Source organism: Festucalex cinctus, chromosome 17 (genome assembly GCF_051991245.1).
Source record: "Festucalex cinctus isolate MCC-2025b chromosome 17, RoL_Fcin_1.0, whole genome shotgun sequence".
In the NCBI taxonomy this organism is placed as follows: domain Eukaryota; kingdom Metazoa; phylum Chordata; class Actinopteri; order Syngnathiformes; family Syngnathidae; genus Festucalex; species Festucalex cinctus.
This window is the reverse complement of record NC_135427.1, coordinates 14774880-14792099: the sequence shown is the minus strand read 5'-3', so window position 1 is coordinate 14792099 and position 17220 is coordinate 14774880. Positions and strand designations below refer to the sequence as shown.

Genomic DNA, 17220 nt, shown 5'->3' with positions numbered 1-17220 from the left:
ACAAAAAAAAAAAAAATAACACAAAAAAAAAAAAATCTTCCATTGGTCATTGTACAGCTTCAAGGTTTGCGACACTGTAGTTGCTCCGACTCGTTTGGTTTCTTGTTGCTGTGTGAACAAAATTGTTGGACAAATATTGACTGGGTTCATGAACTATATGCTTCTTGATATAATTTTTTCCCTAAGCAGCCACAAGGTGGCGTCAAAGCAATATTTTTACATTAGACGTGGCTTTGGCCTGGCAATAAAAACAATGTAAAGGAAATGTTCTGTTTTAGTCATAAATTATTAGTATTGTTTAGTTTCTCGCACACTTAGGAGGAAAAAAATTTAATTGGGCACAATCAAAACTGCCCCATCGACCAAGGTTTATTTAAAAAATAAATAAATAAAAAATAAATAAATAATCAAGGAGTTGCTCACATTTGAAATAGAAATCAGAATTACATCAATAAAATAGTTGAGGATGATGTGAGTGCCCATAATACAGAGCTGTTAACACATTGCGTAGGCCAATTAGTTGGCTGATGCCCTTCAACTGGCCTCTACTCTGTATGAAATATAAAATGTACATTTTGGGGTGGGGACAAACAAAATATTGCACTGCAGTAATGATCCATGCGTCTTTGAGCGTTGTGTTTGACATGAATTTGGTTTTAGGAACGCTCACCTTAATGTAGCCTGCATGCACACGCTCAGACAGCCTTTGTCTGGTCCTTGTCAGTCAGTCTCCATCTGCTGGTCAGCTGATCAATGCTGATTCCTGTTGAGACTTCTAATGACAACACAGATCTATACGCAGATGGACGCTATAAACGTGTGCACACGCGCAAGTTAGCACACATACACTATGAGTTGCAATCCTTTGATGAGGACAGCTCGCCGCTATTGTTATAAATGAGCAAGAGATTGTGGCGAGGTGACCCCTTCTCACCTCACTCACGCACACACACCCAAACACACGCCACGTGGCTGTTTGCACTATTGGCAAGCGGAATTAGTGAATGTACGAGCTACACAGAAACTCATTATAACGCGATTAGAGGCAAACCTCCCGTTTAATCTCATTTAGGGACGGGGTGGCTGCCCGTCAAACACTCCCTCACTCACGCACTTGTGCACACGCCGCACACCTTTGACAGCAGGTGTGCGCATGCGTGACGCCCCCCATGTGACGTGTTTTCGTGCCACACGCACGACATGCCGCTTCTTTCTATCATATCAGCAGCCCTGCAGCCAACTAATGTGTGTGTTTGTGTGTGTGCAGAAAACTGACACACACGCAAAGTGTGGCTTGCTCACACTAGGCTTGCATGCGCACGGATGCTGATGGATGAATTTTTATTTTGGGCTGTGTATTTCAACATGTACTTCCCCATATATACGCTGGATTGGCTGGCAACCAGTTCAGGGTGTACCCCACCTCCTGGGATAGGCTCCAGCATCCCACACGACCCTAGTGAGGAAAAGTGGTTAAGAAAATGGATATAAAATGGAGATATATATATATATATATATATATATATATATATATATATATGATTAGAGCTGTCAAACGATAAAATTTTTTAATCAGATTAATCACATCGTAGAATTTTGATTAATCGCTGACTTAAAAAAGTTTTTTTCCCCCCCAACATTTTTGCCCGCTGCACACGCTCATCCTGCTTTTTCTGATCAATTAATTATTTTCATAATTTAAAATGGGAAAAAATGACCTATTAAATGCTTTACTTTAATGCATGTAGTTATGTTTATTGCTCAAACTCCCAACAGCTACCTTTAATGTAACCATCTACTGTTGGCTAACAAAATTAAATAGTGTGATTAATCTGTGGTAATAAAATGATTATTGTGATATTTTTTTGTGATTAATTAATTAGTTAATGCTTTAACTTTGACAGCACTAATATATATAATAAAATCACATATGTATAGAGTGGCCTTCTCAATGCTGAGTAGTCAAAGAGTATGGGCCCATTGGTTGCTGTCAGCCTGTCAAAGGGGATGATGTGGAAGGATGGATAAATGAATGCATTAATGTGTGCATGCTAGCCTTCCAAATGGGTGGAATTTACCCAAGAATTTTCCATGAGAATGTAAGCTGCGGAATGTTGGAAATAATCCAAATTGGAAACTTTCATTTCAGGGGATAAAGTCGGAAAGGATAGGTAAAGTGTCATATCTTCACCCTCTTAAAATAATTGCCTGTCTTTGCCTGTCTTTTTTTTGTTTTTTGTTTTTTTTGCCCAAACTATTTTTTCCCCTAAATCATCTCCTCATGATTCAAATTTGTTCTTTTTTTTTTTTTGTGTTTCCTGGAAAAAAATGACTGAGGCGATTGTTTTAAGAAGGCATTGATATGCAAAATGTGATAGCTCTCCTTGCCCACTTGCGAGGGCACAACTCTGTTATTTCTATTACTCATTTTTTTTCTGTTTACTTGAACGGCAGCATACGATTCCCAAGGTTGCACTGTAAAAAGCCGTTTGTATTGTAAATTGTAGGGGCTGACAGGACTGTGCCCCTGGCAGATTCTTCCACAGTCACTTATTACCTATGCAGAATTTGAATCAGGCACACTAACTGCCCCATCAGCCAATTTAAAAAAAATAATAAAATAAAATAAAAATAAAAAAGTGAACTAGGGGCTGCTCACTTTTTAAGATCCATCCATCCACTTTTCTTGCCCGCTTATTCCTCACAAGGGTCGCGGGGGGTGCTGGAGCCTATCTCAGCTGGCTATGGGCAGTAGGCGGGGTACACGCCGAACTGGTTGCCAGCCAATCGCAGGGCACACAGAGACAAACAACCATCCACACTACTTTTGAAGATATAAAACAAAATACTGCTCTGTATTAAATATAATCGTGCAAAAAAAGAACATGCTGTCTGTTGAATGGGGTGGGGCACTGCCCCGAATGCAGAGTCAATTTGTGCAGCCCTTGTGCAATGTTTTTACGCTGCTCTTGGGAAAACGCGGCGGAGCGTTATTATTTGATAACGCCTTTTTTTGGTCCAAAAGGTCAGCTTGGCCTGGCGATGGCGAGGAGGGAGAGGAAAGCCAAGCAGTTAGTTTGATGAGGGGTGTGCTGCTGTGGTGGTCACTCCATTGGGAATGCAAACGGTGCTGATGCTGAGATTGTTACCATAGTAACCCCCTCCATCCCGGTTTCCATTTCCCCCCCCCCTTGCCCCCCCTCACACATCAGATCGCAGCTCCTCGGGCTGGCATTTAACATCGGCGCGGCTCTCCGTGGTCTTAAATATGCTTAATATCTGCTTCACGGCCGCGCTGTGTGGTCGCACAGACGCTGTTAATCAGCCCTTAATGCCTCGCCGGAGTAAATACGTCCACATAAGCACGTATTAGCCCAAAAGGGCGCCGAGATGGCCGCTATTATTGGAGAGTGTTGTGCGTGTCTTTAATCATCGTCTTTTCGCAGGAGACAAAAAAAAAGCAGCCTTGCTGCCAAACTTGCCTCAATAAAGGTGAAGGCGAAAGTAGAGACAAAATGTGGCCCAGTTCAACTCGGACATTATTAACTACAGTCTTACCTTGACCCGATCGATCAGGTCGAATGTTCTTCTCAAGGTGTATGTTTAATACAGAGCAGTGACTGGCGTCCATGGGCTTGCAACTGTCAGCACTGGTTTGACGTTCCAACAACAACAACAAAAGCCTATGGGGCAGTTATGATTGTGCCCATGAACTCTGCCTAGCAACAGATTTTTCATTGGCCTATAACAGGGATGGGCACTTTAAATGCCAGGGAGGCACATTTTTTCATCAATACTACTTGGGTCACATAGGACCACACACTTCCTAACCAAATGTATTGCAAATATATTTGAAATCTGGACAAAGTTCAGTTCAATTATTCCTAATAATTTTCTTAATGCATCTATTAAAGGTCCACTATCAAAGGTTATGAAGGAAACAAACAAATAACCACAAACTGTTTGTTTTTTTTTTTTCCCCCTGACGGAAAAAGGTTCTCTTGCATAATGACCATTGAAGGATACCAAAAAACAGCTGAGCAAGAAACCAAACATTCAGTACAAGAACTCATTTTGTTAAAAAAAAAATAATAATAATCCACAAAAATCAACTCCCTCCAAATTTTAAGTTTCTTTTCTGTTTATCCTGCATATAATTCCAAATACACACACACAAAAATATTAGGTATACTCACGTTGTAGTAGAGGGCAGTATAAAGATGTGTACCAACTAGTGGTGAATGGTGATATTACAACTTAAAATTACAGTTGACCCCTGCATATATAGGGATGTAACGATATCCAAACATCACAATATGAAGGTCACGATCCGATAATTATCACGATATTGTGGGGGAGTTGGCGATATTTAAAAAAGATCACAATATTGTTAAAAAAAAAAGAGCTCATTACTTAAAAAAGCACAATATTGTGCTTTTGTACATAACAGCAATGCATATAAACCACCTACAATCTCTAATAACAATATTGAGGCATTTATTTGCTAATGCAAGCACACATTGATCGCTTCACAAGCAAATTACGTTCCCCTTCATCTGACAATTGGCATAGATTTTAAACATAGGCCAAAACATCCCTAATGAAAATTAAATTGCACTAATAAACTAGCCACTAGAGGGTGCTAGAACTGCACAAATGGAAATCAACCTGACCTTTTTTTTTTTTTTTTTTTAATATTGTGAACATGACGACGATATTGTGGCAGTTTTAATATCACGATATTGCCTTTATCGTTACATCCCTATGCATATATGCAGACATTTTTTTTTTCCCTGCATGTTTTTCCCCATTTCCCCTCTGCATTTCAAGCCTGTATTTTCCATTTACATTTAAATTCCAAATGTAATGGCTAGGGCGCAATGACGATAAACTTTATGGTTAATCAGTTTCTGGACATGTAAAAATATCATACTGATGTCATGTATACATTTTCTTTGTTTACAATCATTCCACTCACTGCACACTTTGTCATTTTCAAACCTAGTTTTTTTTGTTAGTTTTTTTTTTTAAATGTGACGGTTTAATTGACTTGACTGCCGTATGCTTCTGGAAGCAAATGTGTTCTTGTTGGCTTGCTTGTACAAGTGGACACATCCTGGAAGAAAGTTTCGAAGACAAGCCAGCCCACAAGACCATGAAAGCGCTTTTGACAAACAAAACAAACATAAAGTCTGCGGTCACCTGTTTTGGACACTTGGTATCTAACCTTGCCCTCAACATTAACTCAACGGCGGTTAATTGGCGCACGGCCCCTCAACTTCTTTCTCGAGCACTCTTCTCACTCTCTCTCACTCTGTTTCGATCTGGTTTGCATCGGCATTTGCTCGTTCACTTTTTAAGTTCCGCTTCTGTCTCGATTTCTCTGTTCTGTGTGTCTGTCTCTCTGTTTTTCTTTCTTTCTTTCTTTCTTTCTTTCTTTCTTTCTTTCTTTCTTTCTTTCTTTCTTTCTTTCTTTCTTTCTTTCTTTCTTTCCTCTTTTCCCCACTCTTTGACTGTTCTTCACGTGTCAATCTCTCCCTGTCTCACTTTAGGTTCCGCTCCTGTCTCTCCATCTCTCCACCCATTTGCTGTCGCTTTTTTCCCTCCATCTCTATATTGTCTCTGTCTCTCATTTTATTTCTCTCTGCTCTATTGCTTTCTCTGTCTGCATGTCTCTTTCCCTCTCTCAATGTTTCTTTCTCTCCATTCCATCAGGCTCAGGGATGGCTCCAGGATTTTTTTCCCCCTTCTCCTCGAGCTAAAGGGAGGCTTAGCCAATATATAAAGAGGTCAGAGAGAATACTTTGTAAATGTATTTTTTCCAGAATATCAACTAACATGCTGCTAACGTAGACCTCCGACGGGGGCTTTAGCCCCGGTGTAGCGCCATCCCTGCTCCGTCTGCCTCTCTGCTGGCTTTGTCTGTCTTTCTCTCTTCTGTCTCTCTCACTCCAGCGCACTCCCCCAATCTGCATCTGTGCTGGTCTTCTGATTCTCCGTGTTGTCTTCCTCTTCTTCACTCTGTCCCTTTATTTTTTTTTTACGTCCATGTCTGTCTTTCTCTGTTCTGAAGTCTCTCTCTCTCTCTCTCTCTCTCTGCCTCTTCTCCCACCATTCTGCGCCGGTGTCTCTCCCTCTCTCCTCTCGTTCACGTGACCACCTCTCGCTGCGTGCGTGTGCGCGCGTCTTTGCTCTCTCTCGGAGCAGCATCATCATCATCCCGACTGCACCTTTTTCCTCCTCCCGGGAGTAGACCGAGAAACACCTTGTAGGTGAGGACATCCGTGTGGTCATTTGGGGGTGTGCGTGTGTGCGTGTGCGTGGAGCGGCTCTAACCGCCGCCGCGTTAGCCAGCCACCCACCAACCACCGACCACCGCTGGGCATCATAGCCGCGGTGAGGTTCACCTCCGGCAGCGACGTGAAGACGGAAGAAGGGGGGAGGGTTGGGCACCACAGGACACTCGCGAGGTAGGTCGACTCTTTTGCTCCCCCCCTTTTTGATGACTTATATTATACAAATATGTTTGGTGGTGGAAAAGCGTAATTAACATGGAGCTAGGAGACGAGTGAACCGCGGAAGAAAGGGGGGAGGGATGGAAGCAATGGCTGCAAATCGACAATCGATATTTAAACCGCAGTCGTTGCTATGTGGCCCTCTCTCCTGGTTTTATTCGTCGTATATGAGCTCGACGCGATGTTAATTCGACGTTTGAGTCATCCGCCGCAGCGCCGCTTTGCTCTTTTGTGATACACAAAAAAAAAAAAAAAAAAGAGGCTACACGGTGCCGCAAGATGTCGTATTGATCGGACAACCTCAAAAAAAAAAAGAAGTCATTTTTGTAATGAGGAGGTTGTGGAATTCTCTGTAGCTTGATTGTGCCATCTTGCTTTCTCTGTAGGTGGCTGGAGAGTGATGACAAGGCACACCTGAGTCCCCCCCCACCACCACCACGCACACACTTGCAACCTTTCCCCCGCTAAGGAACGAGGAGGAGGAGAATCCTGCAATGACGGCGTCATTTCTCTCTATTAGCAGCGTGTGAGCCGCACACACACACACACTCGCACATCCTCGCCAAGCTCCGTGGGGAGTTTCCTCCAGGGGTGTGGGGGGAGGGGTTGGGCCCGATCTAGGCCACGAAGATGGAGTTGGCGCCCGGTGCGGGAAACCACGCTCACCTGGCGCAAGACTGAGAAGGCCAGCGAAAGATGAGAAAAGGAGCTCGCGCACGACAAAATATCGACAAAGGAGCGCAATGAGGCAAGCCGGGCGCTAGCCTCCGTCCCATCAATCCCCCCACCCCCTCTCCCTCCCTCAAAGTGTGTATGCGAGCAGCGCAAAGCGCGCGTATGAGTGTGATGGCCATGTGCGTCTGGGCGGCGGCCCCTCTGCTCTTCCTGGGCCTGTGCCTGTGCAGCGCGGGGGGCCAGGCCCACGGCGAGGTCCTGGAGTTCGGGGGCGTGTCCAGCCAATGGGGGCGCTTCCCCGTGTGGAACGCGTGCTGCGAGAGCGTGCTGAGCTTCAGCCTGCGGACGCACAGCCAGGAGGGCCTGCTGCTCTACCTGGACGACGAGGGCTTCTGCGACTTCCTGGAGCTGCTGCTGCTGCGCGGCCACCTGCGCCTGCGCTTCTCCATTTTCTGCGCCGAGCCGGCGGAGCTGCGCTCGGGCGTGGCGGTCAGCGACGGCCGCTGGCACGCCGTGCGCGTCCGGCGGGACTGGAAGAACACCTCGCTGGAGGTGGACGGGCGGCTGGAGGGCTGGGCGGAGGTGAAGAGCAAGCGGAGAGACATGACGGTGTTCAGCCACACCTACGTGGGCGGGGTGACGGCCGAGCTGCGGGCCTCGCCGCTGCGCCTCACCGCGCCGTCGGTGCGAGACCACCCGGCCTTCCGCGGCTGGGTGGGGGCGCTGAGCATCAACGGCTCGCTGGCCGCGCTGGACGCCTCCGAGGGCGTGACGGTGACGGCGGGCTGCGGGCCCGACCACCGATGCCAGAACGGGGGCGTGTGCAGCCTGGTGGACGACCGGGCCGTCTGCGACTGCTCCGACACCGGTTACCAGGGCAACGACTGCAGCGAAGGTAAGGCCCCGGCGACCCTGCTGACCCCTTGACATGCATCTCATCGCGCACAGTCCCCAGTGCAGTTCAAACTCGGTTCCCAAATTTGAAGATTTGAATTTGAAGAGAAAAAAATAATGCAGTTCATGAACCCAAGCAACTGTTCCTATTTAAATAAATGGAAGCGGAATTCATCAGTTCCAGAACCAGAATCAATTTAGGTTAGTTAAAAATACATAAATATACGTTTTTTGGAATCTACACCTCGTCATTCACTGAAAAACTGTTGATGCTCTCTGACGCCATCTTGTGGCATCTTGATGCCAAGGAACAATGTTGAAGCAATTTGCAATAGTGGTTTGACGCCATCTTGTGGCATCTCTAGGCAGATTGTTAATATTTTTTAGGGGTCCGCCAATTATCTGCAAATACTTGCTATTCGCTATGAAATGTTTACCCATAAATAGTTAATGGAACAATCAAGGCACTTTAATGCGCTCACATATGGGCAAGGAGAGAGAGTTTTTGGAACGGGACAAACAGTCAATCACAAAAAAACACTGTAGGCCACAACTCAAAGCTAGATGATCACACTGAAATAACTGTTCAACCCGCCTCCACTTTAATTGACTCACTAGGCCGCACCCCTTAAAGGCACACATAACTACAACAGGTACAGGACTTATATTTATAAAACCAGTTTATTTCTGTGTAGTTTTTTTTTGTTTGGGGAAAAAAAATGCACCACAAGTGTTACTTCAACATACTTGCTTGACACCAATTACTACTTTCCTATTAGTTGGGCTTTGGTGCCATCTTGTGGCATCTTAGGACATTAAAAGGAAGAGTGCAAAAATGCATCCAATTGAATGAAGCATCATTGGTGGCGAACCAAAGCCAGATTTGTTTGGAAATATTTTTGAACGGGGTCGTTCCTGAACCGAGTTTTGACTGTAGAAGGGCCCACAACACACACCCACACGCACACACATGCATTTTTCACACTGCTGCTGCTTTTCTCGGTGTGTGCGGACGGCGGCCTTCACAAACACGACAAGCCGTGCATTCTAATGCAGCTGTAAATTGATTTCCTGTTGCCGCGCCGGCCAATTATTTCGTATGTGGACCTTGCCTCCATCATCGAGATTCCCAACAAGCGTCGCGCCGTCAGAGATCATCGGGTGTGCCGCCGGATATGATCTAATTAGGAAGCTTTGTTTGAAAGCCATGTGGTCTAATACTAAGCTCATATCAAGAGTATTTAGTAGGATTTCATACAAAAAGTAGCAGTAGAATACTGAGATTTGTCTTTGTATTCGTTCACCTACCAAAACTCAACTACTCAAAATTACCATCGTACGCTCAGGTACGGAAGAGGATTAGGGGCAGTGAAGCAAGAATAATAGCAAATAAAAAAAATAACAATAATAAAATACCGTAAATATCGGCTGTTCTGACTGTGTGCGTGTTGGCGTCCTAGGGGGCAGTGTGGTGCCATGCTTGCCTGCTGTACACATTACCATGAGAACAGAAGAAAGATTGAACTCTGATTTAAAATAATTCATTTTTCACAGATTAGGAAGATTATGTGCATTTGAGTATTGTGATTATCTTCTGTGTGCCCTGCTATTGGCTGACAACCAGTTCAGGGTGTACTCTGCCTACTGTTCATAGCCACCTGGGATAGGCTCCAGCACCCCTCGCGACCCTTGTGAGGAGCAAGCGGTTCAGAAAATGGATGGATGGCTGTGTGTATGTTTTTCGTCAGTGTTTTTGTGTGAATGTTATTTGAAGTAATATCACTCCCTGAAGTTGGTGCTAATTTTCCATTAGCATGTCAATGCGGTTTTACATTGACTTCAGCCTTAGCGATGTTTTAAAAACAAAGCATTTTGTATTTAAATATTGAGTGTGTGCAGACCTTTTTTTTTTGTTGTTTAATTTTACGATTTTTATAGTTAACTCCAGTCAGGGTGCCATTAAACAGCTTAAAGTACCTATAGGGACGTCAGAATCACATATGCTACACAATTGCGCTGCAAGTAATATTCCAGTTACAATCACATCAATGAGAACTTGCAAAAGATCGTGAGAAGCCAAACTATATATCACAATTAAATTTCAATAAATTGCCTACCCCTAATGTATGGCAATACAACTTATTACACTCACAGGTATTTAGTGGGAAAATATTTGGTTTACTAAAAACTTTCAGAAAATGTTGTAGGTCATTCAAAAAGTAGTATACTTAAACACTGGCATAATTTTTGTTTAATTCAAAGTAACCCTTTCTCATTATAAAACCAATTGTGTTGTAACTAAAGTAATTGGTTTTCAAACACATGGGACAAACAGTAGGTGGATTCACCCTGAAATGGTTTAAAAAAAAAAACAAAAAAAACAAAAAAAGGAAATTATAGTTACAATGTAAGATTATTCCAATGGCTATAACGTTCCAACAATAATGTTAATTCGACTGCTAACTAATGCTAGCTAACTTACTAGCTTAGCATGGAGCCATAGTAGCTACTTGTTGACTAGTAGTCATCAAAAAGAAGAGAGAAAATATTTATGTAAAATAGTTTTAGATCTGAAATGTTCAACATAATTTGCTTTCAAAAAAATATACAGGGGTAAAATTATTGTCATGACTAAAATAATGTTAATTCAACTGCTAACTAATGCTAGCTAACTTACTAGCTTAGCCTGGAGCCATAGTAGCCCCTTGTTTGATATACTGTAAATGTGTGTCAACTCATTTTTCATCAAAAAGAAGAGAGAATTTTTTTTATGTAAAATAGTTTTAGATCGGAAATGTTCAACATAATCTGTTTAAAAAAATATATATATACAGGGGTAAAATTATTGTCATGACTAAAACAGTGACAGTTTTTGTTGACTAAAACTAGACGAATGCAAGTATGTTTCTTGGACTAAAATGCTAACTTATAGTCGAATAAAAATGGACTAAAAAAAACTGGGGTGAGTTGACCAACTATGATAAGAACTAACAAGCGTAATTGAAACTAGACCACAATTGGGACTAAATTTAAAAATGGCTGATAAAATTAAAGAAGTGTTCAAGTAAATGGGCCCTCATTTGCCAAATGTCTATTTGTGATTACATTGAGACGAGATTCCTATACTTCTTGCAACATTTTTGTTTGGTGGAATGGACTACTTTTGATATATAGCGCTTTAACTATGTGCCAGGAGATTCTTGTCATGATTTGGCCCAATAAAACTTGCGAAACAATGCGGCTTCTCTTTCTGAGACGCAGCCACGCGGTAGATGAAGCGGCGCTTCCGTGATGGGCCGAGTCGAACGACAACGGCCGTACAGACGCTCTCATTGGCCAGACTTGAGTTGGAATTTGGCTGAGGAGGCTGGTAATCAACGCTGGTTACATGCTTGTCACCTGGCTGCCTGCGCTAATGGATTCCCATCGATTCCGCTTGGCCTTCGCCCTGCACCCGACGCGCAGCTGGACGACCGATCTTATGGCCTGCCAATACTTTTGAATGCTTTGCAGAGTTTTAAGACGCGTCCGTGCGCATTCTGGTGTTCCAAGTCGTTAAATCGCATAAAAAAAAAAAAAAAGTAGAGTCCCATTAAAACTAGAATAGCGCTTCGGAGAGGCCTAACAAAACCTCATTTGGCTCGGCACCAAATTGCGTTGAAATTCATGCATTATTCACTCAGGAATGAAGAAGAATGCGAACAGGCCAAAAAACAAGCTCAGAAACAGACAATGACAACAGAGGTAAATATTATGTTCTTCTCTGGATGTTTTCTAGTGGCCCCTTCTTTAATACGGTCAAATCGGCCTGAGGCCAAAACAAGTGCCACTATAAGGAATCTTATTTTACGGCGAGTTCTGCAAATCGCAGCAGGCAACTCAAGCCCTCCAGCGACTTTGATCCTGCTCACCATGCAATTCCAAAAACACCCAACAAGTCCTCGCACACAATTTTTTTATTTTTTTACTTTTATTTTTTTTAATCCTTGCAGATCTTCCAAATTAATAAACTTGATGTTCACATGCTGAAGTAGCATAGGCAAAAATAAAAAATAAAGCTTCACAGTTTAGCATCGCTCAACTGTCCAAAAAAAACACATAACATGCTTAGTATTGCTAATGTGAATTGATGCCTAAGTTCAAAACCCAACAAACGCAATTTGGACAAAAATACACATTTCCACGGGTTATTAAAAAGCATTAAAAGTCATTAAATGTGTTTTGTTAAAGCGAAGGTCTTAAAGGGATACTTGACTCATTGAGCCATTTTCAGCATTAAAAAGTTAATATTTTGTCTATAATTAATGTAGTAACTTCATTATTTTTCATGTACAATTAATACAATTAAAAATTTAATATTTCTACTTGCTGTCGACCTGTGACATCACCTGTGCTGAGGAAGTAGGTAACGACCAATCATGGCTCAGTTTGCTGACCAAACCCAGAAAACAGGTGAGCCATGATTGGCTGTTACCTACTTCCTCAGCACAGGTGATGTCATCATCAGTCGACAGCAAGTGGAAAAAATATTTTTTTGAAGGTCTTAATTGTACATGAAAAATAATTAAGTTGTCAAATTCATTCTGGACAAAATATTCACTTTTCACTGCTGAAAATTGTTCAATGAATCAAGTATCCCTTTAACTAGCATTAAAAAGCAATAAATGTGATATCCAGAGGCATTCAAAATTTAAATGTGATAAACCTATATTTACTTTTGTGATTTACAATTAACAAAATGACTTGGAGTCCACAAGTTGCTTCATGTTCCAAACACCAATTGCACTGAATTTGAAAAGCAAACGTATTGTTCCTGTCACCAATGTCCAACATGAAATGCTAATTCCACCTAGTGGCAGAAAATTTGACCACATTTTACCACAGTTAGCTAGCATCATCTCCATTGAAGACATTAACCGGTCATTTATATTTTTGTCGTCACGTACTCTCGTCCTAAACCACGTCACTACTAACTTGGCTTCAACTGTGCTTAGAACGTAACTGTTAATTGTGGAAAACAGTCCACGAGAGATGATGTCATGGGTGAGATTGGTGCTTAATCAATAATCCCTCTCACTGACGGCATTTTCCAACACCTCGGCTGTGCCCGCGGCCATCGATTTGGCAATCGACGCCGACGCGCTAGCCAAAAAATGTCAGCGTGGCCTCGCCGCACGGCTGCCATTTGTCCACCGAGGAGGACTTCACACCCGTACGCCCCCCTCGCGCCTCTCTTTAGGCACCTACCCGACCCCCTCCCACCCGCCACCGTCTCCTCTTACCTTACCCGGAGCGTTTAGCACAGACTGTCCAGTGTTACCATGGAGATGGCGCTAATAGGGGAGACCTCATGCCGGGAGTGTATCTCCGTCCTTGTGCTTCCTGTCCCCATCTCCATTCCTTTGCTGTGTAGCTCCCCACAGCCAATCGTCACCCTGCCAGTCCTGCTGCTGCCTGAAGCTATCCACTCTTTCCAAGCTAAAATGTGACTGATATACAATTTTTCCTGATGAATGACTGTTGTCAACAATATACGTTGGTTAATGCGTATTGATGCAACATTGTTCTCCTTTGTCAGAGGTGTTTTTTTTTTTGTTTTTTTTTTTATCGAATAATATTAGATAGCTGTGATTCGCAGTGTGGCATACAAAACAATCTCTAGCTCAATAAATGGCAGTTGTATTGTATTTAACTTTTAAATTGTTTTTAAAACATTCAAACACTTAATTTGTATGTCCAATACATTTTGATTTAATCATATTTTAAGTTTTTTTTGTTGTTTTTTTACATTTTCCAATATTTAAATGCAGTGTTAATGGCTTCCAGTGCACAGCGTCTTACAATAATTTAGAAATATTTACTATTTAGGAATCAATGTAGTTCCTTATTTACTCCAGTGCTTAGTCTTTTGGAGAGAGGCCTTTTGTTTTTTTATTTTTATTGTTAGTTTTTAAACTACAGTGGCTGTTTACAAACTCGATTCTTCATTGCCAGACCATGTAACAATTGACGCTCCTTATAATTGCCCTGAAAAAATGCAAATAACCAGGTGATCGAGAAAAAAAATATGCATAAGCGAATAACGGGGTCCAAAACTCTGCAAATATGTTAATCTGCGAATGGTTAACTGCTAATATGTGGGGAACCACAATACTTAATAACAAATGTTGACATGTTTTTCATCAGTTTCTCTTATGATGATTAAGTCTACTAACAGTGAGATGCGTAATTTTTTTTTTTTAATCAGTGTTTTGTTTAGTTTTTAACATAGATTTGATCGAACCCTAGGGGTTTGGTGAGTCAGTCTTAGAGGTGCTTAATTATTGTAAACCCTGAAAGGGTTTTTTAAAAAAATAAAGTAAATTATAGTTATAATGTATCATTAATCCAAAGGTTATTGTAATCCCTTCGTTCTATGTCGAGCAAAAAAAACAAAAACAAAAAACGTGGTCAGACGAATATGTGCGCTATGAATTCACATGTATAGCGGAGCGTATGGAGTTCCACAGGGTTCAATTCTGGGGCCTCTGCTGTTTTCATTGTATCTGCTTGGGTGCCATTTTAAGAAAATCGGGGTGGCTGTTTTAACTATAGTTGAGTTGAGTTTTGGGACTCAGCAATGCCAAGTTGAGCAATTCCAGTCCAGCACAACTACAAGTAGCTATCGAGCAAAACTAAAGAAACACTTCGTTAAGCTGCATGGAAATGCAGACTACGGTAACACACTTTCTGAATTGAAGGTGAAGAGAGCAAGATTACATGAAAAGGCTTACTGTTCATTTTGTTTACAAGCCTTGAATTTGAGAGAAAAATAATATATATTTTATTTTTTAATAAAGAAGGGTTCAATGAATGTGCATAAGAAACTGGCGGGATACAAAAGGGATACTTGACTCATTGAGCCATTTTCAGTAGTAAAAAGTTAATATTTTGTCCAGAATGAATTTGATGTCATTATCTTTCTTGTACAATTAATAACTTTAAAAAGTCATTTTTCCACTTGCTGTCGGCTGAAGATGACATCACTTATGCTGAGGAAGTAGGTAACAACCAATCACGGCTCACCTCTTTTGTGGGTTTGGTCAGCAAACTGAGCCATGATTGGTCATCACCTACTTCCTCAGGACAGGTGATGTCATCTTCAGTCGACAGCAAGTGGAAAAATTAAGATTTAAAGGTATTAATTGTACATGAAAAATAATGTTACCAAATTAATTCTGGACAAAATGTGAACTTTTTTGCTGCGGAAAAGAGCTCAATGAGTCAAGTATCCCTTTAAGAGTCACTGATTGAATTTTCTCAGAAATAATTGCTACTCAATTAAAATAATGTTACCAAAGTGTCATATAATGTTAACTTCAACAAGCGTGTATTGTGCGAAGGATTGCGACATGTGACGTTATCAATCATAGAGACGATAATTACATCTGACAACCGGCACTGCCTTGCTGTTTTCCACAGATGCGGTTTAAAAAATAAAAAAATAAAAAAATAGATGTACTCATTTGCTCTGAGACATTTTTATTTATTTATTTATTTTTATTCAAGTGGCAATGAAGTGAGGCATTTGTTCAAGGAATCGAAATCACGGTTTGAGTTGTTTTTATTTGAGAACTAAATGTGGCTGGCTTTATAGAGCAACGGCCTGATTGATGGATATCCACGTAAGCAACGGCGGTGGGTCAATGGGTGTGAACGTGTCGACTGCCGGTTTGCGCATTTACTGGGCGAGAGGGAGGCCGAGCATTGATCGATGGCCCCGCAGAAGCTCCAGAATTACATGCGATCGCTGCAGGTCCACCCCCCCCCCCCCCCCCCCCCCCCCCACACACACACACACACACACACACACACACACACACACACACACATACATGCGAGGTGCGCATGTGCAAAACAATACGGCGAAAGACATTAAGGTGTTCCGCAAGGCTCTGCCATTAGTCACAGCAGCCGTGCGGTTCTTCTGGCTAAACGCAACTCGACGCACGTTTTACAGCCGGCCTGATATATACTGTACGGCGTACAACGGCTACTTTTTAATGGCCTCTTTTATTTGCATACAGATGGATTCACATTTCTATTGCGATTGATGTTGCCGCCGGGAAGCGATATCCTCGCAGCAGGAGCGCTTTAATAGCGGTCGTCTTTTAAAATGGATGTGAGGAAGAAATAAAAAAAAAAAAAAACGCCTGACGTCGGCATTGCAATCAGACGTTTGATTTTCTTTCTAACCTTTGTCGTGCGCTAGACTGAGAAAGCAGCTAGTAATCCCGTAGCAAATTTTAATTGTACTAATAGCATAGTTACTGTCTCTGAGAGTAGTGCAGGCGTCCGTTGGTTAATGACTAACTTAGGATAACTTAGCATTTGTATGCAAAATAATTCTTAGCAATGAATACAATCAAATCAGTGAACCTTCGTATATCTTCTCGGCTTTGCAACTTTTTTTTTATTTTTTATTTTTTTTTTTTTTATATAATTCAGAGGGCGTCACTCGGACTTGTGAGCGAGTCTGAACCTGGGTTTTTACTAGTTTTTGATTTTCCATTATAGTTTGTATTATTTTTTTTTTATTCAGTTAGTTTTAAAGCTACTAAACGCCGAAAATTAAATTTCAAATTGCTACTGCCACCTGTTGACAAATGCGCACGTGAAATCACATCGCATTCTTTCCCTTATTAACCTGGCGGCTTGCCATATGGAGGACTAAAACATACATAAATAAATACATTTGTATTTAATTTTTGAATTATATTTTTTAATATCCGTTTTTATTTTCACTTTTATTCATTTATTTAGTCATTTATATATATATATATATATATATATATATATATATATATAATATTATTATTACTATGTATTTTATTTCCATTTATATTTATCTTTTTTGACATAATTTTTGAATTATATTTTTTATATATTTGTTTTTATTTTCACTTTTAGTTATTTATTTACTTGTTTAGTCATTTATTTATATTAAATTTTGGCAGTTTTGGTCCTCCATACTGCCAGGCCTTCCCTTATTCTCGTGTATACAGGCTCCGAGTCGTGTTCATTCCATTGTACTGTGATCATAGCTGCGGTATGTTCTACAACAAGCACATCCCGAGTCGTTTTTTGCGAAATGAGT

General features: G+C 41.5%; 1 protein-coding gene across 27 annotated transcripts in view; it reads left to right on the top strand.

Annotated features, from left to right (window-relative positions):
* The window catches only part of LOC144005456 (neurexin-1a-like), a 105399-nt gene that overhangs the window by 8904 nt on the left and 79275 nt on the right, over positions 1–17220 (top strand). For 7 of the 27 annotated variants that reach the window (XM_077503650.1, XM_077503648.1, XM_077503649.1 and 4 more), the window contains exons 1-2: positions 5526–6470; positions 6902–8085. In XM_077503650.1, coding sequence (XP_077359776.1) covers positions 7329–8085 — 757 coding nt within the window. In that variant the 5' untranslated portion in view covers positions 5526–6470; positions 6902–7328. Of the gene's footprint in view, positions 1–5521; positions 6471–6901; positions 8086–17220 lie in introns of those variants that run through there. The other 20 variants (XM_077503643.1, XM_077503631.1, XM_077503627.1 and 17 more) reach the window with 8 other exon arrangements.